The 14,158-nt window shown below is 55.1% G+C and overlaps 1 protein-coding gene across 3 annotated transcripts in view; it reads left to right on the top strand.

Moving 5' to 3' along the window:
• Nucleotides 1-4,242: 4,242 nt before the first annotated feature.
• GRAP (GRB2-related adaptor protein) overlaps nt 4,243-14,158 on the top strand; it is a 26,199-nt gene continuing 16,283 nt past the window's right edge. For 2 of the 3 annotated variants that reach the window (XM_011973427.1, XM_011973425.1), the window contains exons 1-2: nt 4,243-4,514; nt 9,413-9,510. In XM_011973427.1, the coding sequence (XP_011828817.1) occupies nt 4,437-4,514; nt 9,413-9,510 (176 nt within the window). In that variant the 5' untranslated portion in view covers nt 4,243-4,436. Of the gene's footprint in view, nt 4,515-8,826; nt 8,994-9,412; nt 9,511-14,158 lie in introns of those variants that run through there. The other variant, XM_011973426.1, reaches the window with a different exon arrangement.

Below are 14,158 nucleotides of genomic sequence, written 5' to 3'. Positions count from 1 at the left end.
TTTACACTCTATTCTCTGAAGCCAGCTACCTGGAGGCTTCATCTACATAATAAAACCTTGGCTTCCAAAACTCCTTATTTTTTATTTATTTTATTTTTTTTGAGATGAGGTTTTGCTCTTGTTGCACAGGCTGGAGTGCTATAGGGTGATCTCAGCTCACTGCAATCTCCGCCTCCTGGGTTCAAGCAATTCTCCTGCCTCAGCTTCCCAAGTAGCTGGGATTATAGGCATGCACCACCACTCCTGGCTAATTTTGTATATATATTTTTTGAGATGAAGTTTCACTCTTGTCGCCCAGGCTGGAGTACAGTGGCACGATCTTGGCTCACTGCAACTTCTGTCTCCTGGGTTCAAGTGATTCTCCTGCTTCAGCCTCCCAAATAGCTGGGATTATAGGCACTCGCCACCACACCTAGCTAATTTTTTTTTATTTTTAGTAGAGACGGGGTTTCACTTGTTGGTCAGGCTGGTCTCAAACTCCTAACCTCAAGTGATCTACCCGCCTTGGCCTCCCAAAGTGCTGGGATTACAGTGAGCCACCGTGCCCAGCCTAATGTATTTTTGGTAGAGACAGGGTTTCACAATGTTGATCAGGCTGGTCTTGAACTCCTGACCTCAGGTGATCCTCCTGCTTTGGCCTCCCAAAGTGCTGGGATTACAGTGAGCCACCATGCCCAGCCTAATGTATTTTTGGTAGAGACAGGGCTTCACCATGTTGGTCAGGCTGGTCTTGAACTCCTGACTTCAGGTGATCCTCCTGCCTTGGCCTCCCAAAGTGCTGGGATTTCAGGTGTGAGCCACTGCACCCAGCCCATTCCTTTCTATTGATAATAACTCTCTCAACCAATTGCCAGTCAGAACATTCTGGAATCCACCTGTGACCTGGAAGCCCCCGACACCTGCACCCTTTCTTCCAGTTTTCCCACCTTTCTGTACTGAACCAATGTACATCTTACATGTATTGATTGATGTCTTATATCTCCATAAAATGTGTAAAACCAAGCTGTGTGGCCGGGTGCGGTGGCTCATGCCTGTAATCCCAGCACTTTGGGAGGCTGAGGCGGGTGGACCACTAGGTCAGAAGTTCGAGACCAGCCTGGCCAGTATGGTGAAACCCTGTCTCCACTAAAAATACAAAAATTAACCCAGCCTGGTGGCCCACGTCTGTAGTTCCAGCTACTTGGGAGGCTGAGGCAGAAGAATCACTTGAACCCAGGAGAAGGAGGTTGTAATGAGCCGAGATTACACCACTGCACTCCAGCCTGGGTGACAGAGTGAGACTCCGTCGCCCTCCCAAAAAAAGAACCAAGCTATGGCCTGACCACCTTGGGTGCATGTTCTCTGAGGGCTGAGTCCTGGGTCATTGTTCTCTCATATTTAGCTCAGAATAAATCTCTTCAGATATTTTACAGCGCTTGACTCTTCCCATCAACACTTCCCATAGGAACCCAGGCTGCAGCCCTGTGATGGGGCTTGATGCTCTGCAAGCAGCTAGCTTCTTATTTAAAAAAAAGAAAAAAAATTATTTAATTTTAATTTTTTTTTTTTTTTTTTTTTTTTTAAGAGAGTTTCATTCTGTCGCTGAGGCTGGAATGTAGTGGTGTGATCTCGGCTCACTGCAGCCTCCGCCTCCTGGGTTCAAGCGATTCTCGTGTCTCAGCCTCGCTGGGATTACAGGTGTGTGCCACTATGCTTGGCTAACTTTTGTATTTTTAGTAGAGACGGAGTTTCACCATCTCTACTGGCCAGGCTGGTCTCAAACTCCTGGCCTCAAGTGATCTGCCTGCCTTGATCTCCCAAAATGCTGGGATTACAGTGTGAGCCACCGTGCCTGGCCTAAGCCTCCAGCTTCTGATGGCCCCTTGTTCCAGGCCCCAGCGTCTCCCTCATTTGGGGTCCTGCATTCTTCAAGGGTCCTCTCAGTCAAGTCCCATTTGTGGGGTCCTCTCTGGTCTGCCGGAATCAGGGCAGATTTACCCTCCAACAAAGCTTTGCTGCTTACCTCAGTACACTCCCTGAGCTCACTGTACAGTAGGCAGCCCAGGCTCCCAACTCTGGCCTGAACCACCTTGGGTGGGAATCCTCCGGGTTGAGGCCATGCGGCGAAGGAGCTGTAGGCATGGTTTGGCCCTCAGGCCTGCCTGGGTTTGAACCCCAGCCCTGCCACCTACCAACTATTGGTCACTTACCTCTTTGTGAAGGACTTGGCAGAGAAGAAATACTTCTAAAACACATAAAAATAAACCAGGCGTCTGTCCCACCAGCCCCGGGGGACACACATTCAGCTTCATAAGGGGAAGTCCTCCTCCCCTCATGTGGTTGGAAGCACCTCAAAACTGAGGCGGGGGCGGATCCCAACCCCTCCATTGCATCATTCTGAGGCTTTGAAACCTCAGCTGCAACAAAGCCGGAAAGAGGGGCCTTGTAACATCCTGTCACCCCTGGGGTCGGGGGCAGCCAGAAGGCAGGGGTCTTTGAGTAGAGGGCAGGGTGGAGGAGGCCTGGAATGGGGCTAGGTGAGGCCAGGGCCAGCTCCATCCTGCCTGGTTGGCTCAGGGACTCCACAGTGGGAGGAAAGCAGCTGTCATCTTCCCTTCTTTCCTCTCAATATATATATATATATTTTTTTTTTGAGATGGAGTCTTGATGTGTCACCCAGGCTAGAGTGCAATGGCGCGATCTCGGCTCACTGCAACTTCCATCTCCCTGGTTCAAGCGATTCTCCTATTATTGGCCAGAAGGTCAGGGTGCGTTCATAGAATGATGGGTCCATGTCGAAAGGATAAGGAGCCAGCTTGAAGGAGACCCCACTGGCCTAATCAGGGGCATTTTGAGCATCAAAATAAATGTGATAGTAGTGGATTATAATCCACTGGCTAAAATATGAAACCATGAGTCCATATTAATACAAATGAAGGAAGAAAAATTTCTTTACAGAAAAAAACAATGTGACTTCACACTGATTCATCCAGTGTCCATGCAACACCACAGGGCTCTGCTTGGTTTTCCTTCCACGTCTGCGTCTCCCTTCTTTCCCAGGGAGAACCCTGGTTCCAAACAATATAGCTGTGCTTGTCCATGCGTGCTCCATCCTGCAACACTTACAAAACAGTTTCAGAATTGCTGCACCGATGCCACTGCTCATAACAAACCCACGAAGGAAAGGTAGAGATTTATTTATAATTCTTTTTTTTTTTTTTTTTTGAGGAGTCTCGCTCTGTCACCCAGGCTGGAGTGCAAGGGTGCAATCTCGGGCAGGAGGATCGCATCGCTTGAGTCCAGGAATTCAAGACCAGCCTTGGTAACGTGGCGAAAACCCATCTCTATTAAAAAGACAAATAATTAGTCAAACATGGTGGTGGGCACCTGTAGTCCGAGCTACTCCGGAGGCCAAGGCGGGAGGATTGCTTTGAGCCTGGATGGATCCTTGGCTCACTGCAACCTCTGCCCCCTGGGTTCAAGCGATTCTTGTGCCTCAGCCTCCCCAGTAGCTGGGATTACAGGCACGTGCCACCATGCCAGGCTAATTTTTTGTATTTATAGTAGAGATGAGGCTTCACCACGTTGGCCAGGCGGAATTCGAACTCCTGACCTCCAGTGATCCGCCCATCTCAGCCTCCCAAAGTGCTGGGATTACAGGCATGAGCCATTGCCCCAGCCCACAAGTCTTATTGACCTTAGGATTTAAGTCACACCTAAGGTGCCCGTGTTTAAACCAGAAGAGGTGCATTCTGAGCTGGGGTTTGATGGATGAATAGGAGTCTCCCGGGAGCAGAAAGAGGAGAGCACCAGGCAGAGGAACCGCATGTGCAAAAGTCTGTGGTTGAAATGAGAGTTTGGTGTGGCCCCTTGCTGTGGCTGAAGCCCCGGGTTTGTTTAGAGTGAAGGGGATGACAAAGGATGAGAATGGGGGCTATTTGTAGGGGCAGGTGGAGGCGGTGGCTTGCAAGGGCCTTGAATGCCAGGCGAAGAGCTTGGATTGAAGTAGAAGGAGGCAGGGCATCACAAGAGGCACCAGGGTTTAGGAAAAGATGGAGGGTCATTGGCAAATTGGTGAAGGGGGGCCAGCATCTGGTGCCATGAGATTCAGTGCCTGAGCCAGCAGGAGAGCTTCGGCACTTCTCCTCCAGGCACCTCACTTTTATGGAGGGTAAAACATGGGCACAAGGGGGCCCCACTCCCAGAGCTTCAGGGAGACTCCCCAAAGGCCATTCCTGGCACCTGGGGTCTGAGGTAGGGACCGAGCTGGCTCACAAGCCCTCCCTATTCTGTGACATGTCTGTTTCCTGTTTCTCCCCCATCAGGAGCAGTTTCAGTCTCAACTTCAAAAGAACAAACACGCACTCAAAACAAAGGAAGACGGTCCTCGACTGCAGAGGAAGCAGGAAGCTGTCGGCCCAGCTCTGAGCCCAGCTGCTGGAGCCCCGAGCAGCGGCATGGAGTCCGTGGCCCTGTACAGCTTTCAGGCCACAGAGAGCGATGAGCTGGCCTTCAACAAGGGAGACACACTCAAGGTAGGGGGGCTGGAGCCTGCTGAGTTGGCCCCACACGGGGTGGGGGTGGATTTAGAAACCGGGGGCCTGGGATTGTCCCAAGCAGACGGTGGCCCCTGGAAGACAGGCCCAGCCTCTCCAGTTATTGGCTGTGTGACTCCGGACAAGCCACCTCTTCCCTCGGAGCCTCAGTTTCTCCATCTAGGAAATGGGGAGATAACTAATGACCCTCCTTTGGGGCTGCTGTGAGGATTCGATGAGATATTACCACAGTGTCTGGCAGGAGTTAGTTCAACCCCCAGTTTTCCAGGACAAAGTTTGAAAAGAAAATTGTTGAGAGAGGGAGACAATGAGAGCTAGAGAGAGAGACAGAGTATGGGAATGGAGAACAGAGGGAGAAAGAGGGAGAGAGAGAAGGTCTTAGGAAAGAAATAAGTACACATGCTAACCTAGTAGGGCTAAAATAGCTGTGATGAAGGCATCAAAGATGAGCTTCCCAGTAGTGTGGAGTAAAGGGAAAACAGAGTCATACCACAGTTCATTTCTCCTTGTCTGGGCCGCTTTTGGCAGACATTGCAGCCTTCCAAGACAGTCTAGACAGATGGGCCTGTGGAATGTGTCTCTGGAAATGTCCTTGCTTAAAAGTTTGCATATGAAAGCCATGCCCAGGATTCTGGGAGTGGCCATGCCAACACTGTGCACTGGAACTGCCAGTAAACCACACTAGGGGAGTGACTGCCCTTCTCTGGGCCTCAGTTTCCTCACTGGAGCAATGGGTGTTAGACTGAACGCTCCTCTGCGCTGAATCTTGGGCGCTGTTCTTGACCACAAGCTTCAAGCACAAGACAGGAGAGCTCCCTGTGCCATCACCCTGCTATAGCCAGGCCCTGAACTCAGCAGCACACCCCATGTGCCATTTAAGCAATGGGGACTGGCACCCCCGTTTCACAGGTGACTAAACTGAGGCACAGGGAGGCAACATCACCTGCTCAGTATGGAGTCAGTTTTGAACTTGTGTCCCTTTGACTGTGGAACCTGCACTTGGTCTGAACAGGCTGGGCTGGGGGTTGGGGTCCAGAGGAGGAGGAGCAATTCCTCCTTCTCTATGCTGGGGTGCTGGCATCTGGGGTCACTGCAGTGCTGGCTGTGGGCCTCGTGGACAGGGCCGGGCTGAGCACTGGGGCTGTGAGCCCAAGGCATGACCCTCTGCGGGGATCCAAGTCTTCGTTTCTCATCTGAGAGCACTTGGAGGTCTTTAGACCCAGGTGTGGTGTTGGGAGGGAGTGGGGCAGTGATGAAATAGGAATGGGGTGTGCGGGAGGCGCTGAGCCAGGCTTGGAGGGATCAAGTGGCTGGGGTGGAAGCTGAGCTCCACGACCAGCCTGTCCTCTTGCCCAGCAAGTGTTTTCCAGCGCTCCCTGTGGGCCAGCCCCTGCCACGGCACTGCCTGCCTACAGATTGAGTCCAGCCTGGGGGAGTGGGCAATGAAGCCCGTTCTTCAAATCTCAACTTTGGTCTTGGATGAAGACTCTGGCTCATGGACTCACTCTGGACAAATGGCCCCAAACATCACCTCTCTGGGACAAAGCCTCCCTCCCTGGTGGGCCAGGTGTTTCTGGGTGCACGCATCCCCCTGCTGCTGCCAGCTGGAGGGGGCTTCACTCCCATCTCTCCACGAACAGCCTGGATGACCAGACCTAGATTCAGGAAGCCCATGTCACCCTGCCATCTCCATGGGAAAGGGTGACGGTCCAGCCCTGGGCTCCCCGAACCTACTTTCTGCAGCCTGTCATTGTCTTGTCGGCAACTCTGGCCAAACCTACCTGAAGCCCCTCCTCTGGCCCAGGCCTCCATCGTCACTCACCTGGGCTTGTGCGGTGGCTCTCAAGGCCTCCCCCCGCCACCCCCTGCTTCCCAGCCCAGTCTCCATGCAGTGGCCATGACTCAGAGCCTGGCCCTCCCCTGGATATCTCATGACACCTGCTCCTCCCTCCTCGACTCCAGGCACCCTGGCCTCCTTTCTGTTTCGGGGACAGAGCTTGCCCCCATCTCAGGGCTTTGGCACTGGCTGTTCCGTCCACCTTGAACACTGTTCCCCACATTTTCTTACTGCTGGTTCCTTCTTGTAATTCGGGTCTCAGCTTCCATGTCACTTCTTCAGAAAGGCCTTTCTGGACCACCCCACCTGTCCCGTGTTGACAATCTCCCCGCTCCCACCCAACCAGACATTCTCCATCTCTCTCCTGATGTCCATTTTTCACAGCACTTACTGCTCCATTAAACTACCTTGCTTACTTGTTTCTTCCCTTGTTTATGGTCTGTCTCTGCCTACTAGAATGTGAGCTTCTTGTTCCCTGCTGTGTCGTGGGGTGCCTGGAACACAGTAGGTGTTCAGTAAACAACTGTCAAGCAGCAACTGCATCAGGCTGGGATGGTAAAGTGGGGCAGCAGCCCAGGTGGAGGGCACCATGGGGGCAAAGGCTCAGGGGCAGGCCGAGGTCTGCCTTTCACCTTGAGCAGTGATACTCCTCCAGGGAGGGGTTGGCCTCTCTCCCTTCTGAGAATTCCCGGGCCTCAGAGGGTCTGGGGCTTTCGAACAATGTTCACAGTAAGAAATCAGTTAACGTGAGGTCAAGAGATCGAGATTAGCCTGGCCAACATGGTGAAACCCCGTCTCTAGTAAAAATACAAAAATTAGCTGGGCGTGGTGGCAGGCACCTGTAGTCCCAGCTACTCGGGAGACTGAGGCAGGAGAATTGCTTGAACCTGGGAGGCAGAGGTTGCAGTGAGCCGAGATTGCGCCACTGTACTCCAGCCTGCTGACACAGCGAGACTTCATCTCAAAAAAAAAAAAAAAAAAAGAAAAAAGAGAAAGAAATCACTAACTAACGTAACCAATGGGACACTCCTGGGTCCTCTGAGTGCAGATGACAAGGAGACAAAACAAAGCAGGGACTGCATGAGATATAGTGCATCCCATGTCCACACTGCTGCATGCAAGGCAGGCCACAAATACACCCACTGGACAGAAGAGGGAGGACACTGAGGTCAAGGCCACAGAGAGTCAGAAGCAGACAGAATGTTCTGGAGCCCCAGGCTTCAGGGCCTCCTCCTGGAATCCATGGCTGTGGCATGTGGCCTACAGGTCCTTGTTTTCTCCTTAGGTTGGGGGAGTTGTGTTGTTTTGTTTTGTTGTTTTGAGATGGAGTCTCACTCTGTTGCCCAGGCTGGAGTGCAATGGCACGATCTCGGTTCACTGCAGCCTCCACCTCCCGGGTCCAAGTGATTCGCCTGCCTCAGCCTCCTGAGAAAGTTGGGATTACAGAGGTGTGCCACCATGCTTGGCTAATTTTTTGTATTTTTAGTAGAGATGGGGTTTCACCATATTGGCCAGGCTAGTCTCGAACTCCTGACCTCAGGTGGTCCACCCTCCTCAGCCTCCCAAAGTGCTGGGATTACAGGCATAAGCCACCGTGCCCAGCCTGTTTTGTTTTGTTTTGTTTTGTTTTGTGTTGAGCGAAAGTTTTCCTGAGTCAGCCACCTGCTTCCGTTCGCCCCTGGGGCTGCTGACCTGGCCCAGGCTGCAGGGACAGGAAGGAAGGGGCTCAGCCAGCCTGGCCTGGTGGACAAAGCGGGGGTGGAGATGGGTGTGCAGAGGCCACCTGTGAGGGTGGCGCCTCAGGCCTGGGTCCTAGGAGGCCAATCCCAGCTACTCTTGGCAAAATGTCATTGCTGGAGTTGATGCTCCTATGTTGGCCTGCCTTGGGCCTTTGGTACCCCATGCCCATTTTTTTTCTCTCAACAAGTACCCCTGAAAGATTGAGCTGACATTGGAGCGTGCTCCAGGACTGACAGGAGAGATGTCTCCTCACAGGAGAGATGTCCCCTCAAGCTGGGGTCCAGGGACAAAGAGGACTGGAGGCGAAAATTGGTGGGCCAGGACCCCCTTGACCAGTGAGTCGAAAACCCCGGGCCTCAGAGTCCTAGCTGACCAAACAGGCTCCGCCTCTCCCCTGCTGTGTGGCCTTGGCCAAGTCACTTCCCCTCTCTGGGCTTCAGTTTTGTTATCTGTAAAATAGCATTTGGTGATGTTGACCTTGGGGGCTTTATCAGAATCAGGGGGACACATGGAAGACGTGCCCAGGGAATGCAGGAAGGACCCCCGGCCTTGTGCTGTGTCCCTCCCAGGCCCGGCCCCCCTCCGCCTTGGTCGCTTGATTGCTCCCCCTCAGGGACTCCCACCCCCGCTCTGGCTATTTCAGTTCCTCCGGGCCCACCTGTGGGGTGAAGAGGAGCCCGTGTGACTGAGCAGGCCACGCCGGGGCTGAGAAACAGCCTGTCTCAGACCAAAGACCGCCTTATCTGCTCCCCAGAGCCTGAAATCCCCCCACTGAATTGTCACCCCTCAGCTGTTTAAATGCGAGGGACCCTAGGTGACCACTGATGGCTGTGCTCAGGTTGGGCCCCCCGACTTTCACCCCAAGGCTCAGTGCATGGCATGTAGGTGCTGTGGACCCCCCAAATTTGCGGGCACAGCCCAGGAAGGAACTCAGGTCCCCAGTTCTGCTCCTGCAAACCCCATGGTCCGCAGGGCTCCTGCTGTTGGAGCCTGAGAGGCCAGCTGCAGCCACCCCAAGCCTCCTATGAGTCCCCGACTGTGCCACCCTTGGAGTCTGTGAATCGCCTGAGGATGGGCTGTCCTGGGGCCAGAGGATGGGCAGGACTGAGGAACGAGGTGTTCTAATTCAGCCCTTGTGACCGTGGGCAAGTCCTGTCCCAGGCCCCCAGCCCTTCTCTGTGAGTAGACTCAGAAGCTGGTGCAGGCGAAGCCCACCTGGGGCCTGGCATGCAGTGGCATCTCCGGGGGTGACAGTTGTTCTTTCTCGGTGACTGAGTGGCTTTGTGTCTCCTGCCCACAGATCCTGAACATGGAGGATGACCAGAACTGGTACAAGGCCGAGCTCCGGGGCGTCGAGGGGTTTATTCCCAAGAACTACATCCGCGTCAAGCCCCATCCGTGAGTGGACACCCCCCATCCCATCCCCGTGGCTCTATCTCTCCTGGCCATGGGACCCCCTCACTCCTGGGCCTCTGTCCATCTGTCTGGGGCCCCCAGGCTCCACAGAGGCCACCAGCCTAGCAGGCACAGGAGACTGAGTTCTGAGGATTTACTCAGGGTTGGGGCAGAGTCAGGGCAAGCCCAGGCCTCGACACCGAGGACCTGAGCCGGTGGAGAATGTCTAGGAGGTCCCTGAGAGAGGACAAGGTCCTGGGCTTTTAGCTGGCTGGGCCACTGGCTGCTGTGTGGCTTCAGGCAGGTCCCTGCTCTCTGTTTCTCAGTTTCCCTATCTGTAACTCAAGGAGGGCAGATGCTCCAATCTGTTCAAACTGTGGAGGGTTCTAGAGCTCTTGCTGAGAGCTGGTCCGGCGCTGAGTAGTGACTGGGAGAGGGCTGGGCAGGAAGCAGACCCTGTAGGCCCTGCCTTTGGGGTGTGGGTGGAACTGGACATTGGCAGAGCAGAGTCTGGGACCAGGGTGGAGCAGGAACTGGGCCTGGGGAGCAGCTATCCTGGGGCCTGGGACCTGCCGGCCTAGGGATGTCCCAGTTGGGGCTCTGGGCAGGTGGCAGCCAATACTGCTGCCGTGAGAATGGCTGGAGCAGGGCCCAGCCCCAGAACAGGCATGGGGCCCAAGAAATCTATGCGAACCAACTGGATATACTTTGAATGACAGCTGAGGCAGCCCCAAGATACAGCCACTTAGTCATTCACTAAACACTGGCCACAGCTCCAGGGGGCCCAGCCTGGGCGATGCTGGAGACACAGGGAGTCAGAGCAGCCGTGTTCTGGGGGAGACAGAGGACATGAAGGACATACTACATGGGAAGACAGTGAGCATTAAGGTGATTTCCCAGGGAAGGCTTCTCAGAAGAGGTGGCAATGAGTGAGGTTTTGAAGGATGTGTAGGAGTTGGCTAAGTAGAAAAAGAGAAAGGCATCCCTGGGAGAAGGTCAGGATGAACAAAGGGAGAGCAATGACAGAGAACCTGTGGTGTGTGGGACTGGCAGGAGGACCTCAAATGCCAAGCCATGTGGGGAACCACGGAGGTGTTATGGTAGGACTCAGTCAGATATGGAGACAGGTGACAGGGCCAGGCAGGCTGGCGGGACAGTTTGGGAGCTGAGATGTGTGTGTGGCTGTGGGGTAGGAAGGGAAGGAGGTGCAGGGCCAGGGTGGGGCCTGAGAGGTATTTCCTCTTTATCTCTCTTTAAGTTGGTTCCAAAGCTGCCACCACCTCAAGCTTCCTGTGCTGGGTGAGGCCCCCTCCCACCCAGGTCCTCAGCCACCTGCCTGGGCTCCAGGCACTCCCAGCCTCCCCCACAGCGGCTGCCGCTTCCAGTTGGCATCTGGGGCTGCAGCCTGGGTTCCAGGCCCCACTATGTCCCTCGTGGTTGTGTGACATTGGGCAGGTTTCTGTGGTCTTTCTGTCAATTAAGGGGGAGAGGGAAGGGGTACGTGAAGAGGGAGAGAGACAGAGAGAATCTGACCCAGGGCCACAAGCTGGAGCGAGTGCCCCAGGTCCCTGTAAGCCAACAGGCACATCCAGACAGGCCAGAGGGCGTGAATGGGAGCAATCCCCCTGGGCCAAGCTGTCAGGGAGGGGCCTTCAGGTGGAGGAAATGGCCTGGCAATGGCTGGAAGGCTGGCTGGCCTACAGCTGCTGAGAGGGTCGCATTTGCTCAGGCAGGGGAGAAAAGATGACAAAAGATGGCGGTGCCAGGCCAGGCCAGTCGGGGGGATGCCAGTGGTCAAGGCAAGACTCTAGCAGGGCAGTTGGGAGCCATGAAGGGTTCCAGCCTCCCATGCCTCTGGGGTCATCTCTGGCCACTTGTGTCTGGGACAGAGCAGGGATGGGGTCAGGCCCCTGACTAACCTGCCTGAAGTGGTGCCCAGGTGTGTCCTCGACTAACCTCAGCACCTGCTTTGCTCCCAAAATAACTACGGGGAAACTCCAGCTCCACACCTGACTCAGCCCATAAAGGCCCCAGGGTGTGGGGGCAGAGAGAGAGCTGGGGCCTCAGAAATTCAGAGGTAGGCCTCGTGCCTGTGCCAGGCCCACTCCTTCCCTGGGCACCTCCTCTCACCCCTGCCAACCCCGGGAGCCCCTGGAGGAGGCACAATGTATGCCAAGTGTTCCAGAGCCGTCCCATCAGCAGGGACTACAGCGGCACATGACCCAGCCTCATGGCCCATGGGAGTCAGGGATGGCTTCCTACAGGAAGGGTGTGGCCCGCTGGGCCTGGAAGTTCAAATGGACGCTGCCAGGGAAGGCAGAGACAAGCCTGGCAGGGGGAAGTGTGGGGGAAGCAGCAAACACCCGCATTCAAGCAGCTCCTGCATCCTCCCAAGGCCCTAGGAGCTGAGCACCGCCATCGCTGTCTTTGAGACAAGCAGACAGAGGCACAGAGAGGTTGAGTGCCTCTCCAGGATCTCACAATCGGCACGAGGTGGAGCGGGACTGCAGCTGTATGGCGTGGCCCTGGGCTGGGACACCCTGAAGGACAGCAGGGAAGCTCATAAGAACAGCTGTGGGACTGGGAGAGTCCAGACCATGCACTTGCTATGCAATCTGGTGGGGTGTGGGGGCGTCTCTGCCCCTATCTGGGCCTTGGTTTCCATATCAGTAAAACAAGGATGATGCGAGGTGGCCACAAATGGAGTGACACTGGTGTGGGGGAAGGAGCCGGGCCCTGGGGGTTTCAGGAAGTGCTTTCTTCTTGCCTCCATCTGTCAAGCCATGGTGGGGGCAGGGCTGGCAGGGGACGTGGGAGACTCTTAGGAGGGTGTGATTGCGACACTCTCTGAGGGCAACAGCCGCCCACACACTGATGCCGCCTGAGGAGTTTTGTGGGTTCTTCGAAGAAACCTGCCCCTCAGGAAACTCCCGCCCTGGGCCACTCTGGGCACGGTTCCAGGATGGAGCTGGGGGCTTCCTGGTGAAGAAGCTCTCTGCAACTCCCCTCCCTGGTAAGCCCAACCCTGGGCCCCCTGTGCTGTCCTCCTGCCGCAGCCTGTGGCATTCATCTCCGGCCTTGAGACACCCAGGCTGGCTGGGCACCTGCCTTCAGGTCTCCAAACCCCAGGAGACGCAGGCTGAGCTCTCCAGATGGTTGCCCCGAGCCCTATACCCAGCGGCTACCTTCCCCACGCTCCCTCCCAGGAGGAAACTCACTGGGACAGGGCCGACGGGCCCCTATTCGTTTGGGGGCAGCAGTGGTCTAGAATCTCATGTCTAGGGCTCCAGCTTCTCCAGAAGCTGTCCCTGGGACACGAGCCTGATCACAAGGAATTTATTTAGCAATGGGGAAGAGGACAGGGAAGAGGGGGAACCGGTGGGGCCCACTGTTGGCGTCATCGCTGCTGGGAGCAACCGGAGCTCCATCTGGCTGGGGATGAGCGCCAGCTGGAGATTGAGTACAGAATGCGCACCTGGGAGTCGTCCCTCCAAAGGGCTGGGCGCTGGGGTGTCTACCCCGCTGCTCCATCAGTCACCGCTGGGAGTCAGACCATTCCTGGGAGCCTCAGCCTGCCCTGAACCCAGGCCAAATATGTCAATCACCAGAAAAAAAGCCCCAAGGTCTGTGCTGAGCAGCCTTCATCCTGCCAAGGCCGGTGCCGGGACACGGCCAGGACACTAGCGGCATGTGCGGCACCACACGCCTTCTGCACTCAGCCCCGAGGGCTCATCAACATCCGAGACAACAGGAAAAGTCCCGCCTGGCTTCCACCACCTGTGCCAAGCTCAGTCTGACTCAGGGAGAGGAGCATTTATGGAAGGAGTGAAGGGAAACATTCTGTCATGATCCCACCATGAAACCTCTGGCTGTTCTGAGCCTCAGCTTCCCCATCTGAACAATAAAGGGGTCAGAGCCAAAGCTGGGCTAAAACACTGGAGTTAGGAAAGCCAGTCAGAGACCACGCAGCGCCTCCAGTGGCGGGTGTTTTAGTCCTGCAGGCTGCTGTCATGGAATGCCATCCACTGGGTGGCTTATGAACAACAAACATTGGTTGCTCACTGCTCTGGAGGCTGAAGTTCAAGATCAAGGTGCCGACACATTCGTGTCTGGTGAGGCTGCTTCCTGGTTCATAGACGGCTGTGTCTTTTAGCTGTGTCCTCACATGGCAGACAAGTGAGCTCTCTGGGGTCTCTTTCATAAGGGCACCAATCCCATTCATGGGGGCTGCTAGTCACCTCCCAATGACCCCACCTCTAACTACTGTCACATGGGGGATTAGGTTTCAATATTTGAATTTTGGGGGACACAAAGTCAGCCTATAGCAGTGGCTGATTCCTGAAGAGGTCAGGGGCTACCGGGAGCCACACAGCAAGATCAGCAGGACTGGAAAAGGAGTTTCACTCCCAGACCCTGGGGATCTTGCAAGAGTCTAAGCATTTACCAGGCACCTGCTGCATACCCAGTTCTGTTTGGTCAGCAGGAAAAGGAACTTGTGCCTGTGAAAAGAATCCAGGTGGTTGTGGGGTGCGATGGCTCACTCCTGTAATCCTAGCACTTTGGGAGGCCGAGGCGGGTGGATCACGAGGTCAGGAGATCGAGACCATCCTGGCTAACATGGTGAAACCCCGTCTCTACTAAAAATGCAAAA

The sequence above is a fragment of the Mandrillus leucophaeus genome, unplaced genomic scaffold, assembly GCF_000951045.1.
Source record: "Mandrillus leucophaeus isolate KB7577 unplaced genomic scaffold, Mleu.le_1.0 Scaffold1372, whole genome shotgun sequence".
In the NCBI taxonomy this organism is placed as follows: domain Eukaryota; kingdom Metazoa; phylum Chordata; class Mammalia; order Primates; family Cercopithecidae; genus Mandrillus; species Mandrillus leucophaeus.
This window is presented reverse-complemented; position numbering and strand designations above follow the sequence as displayed.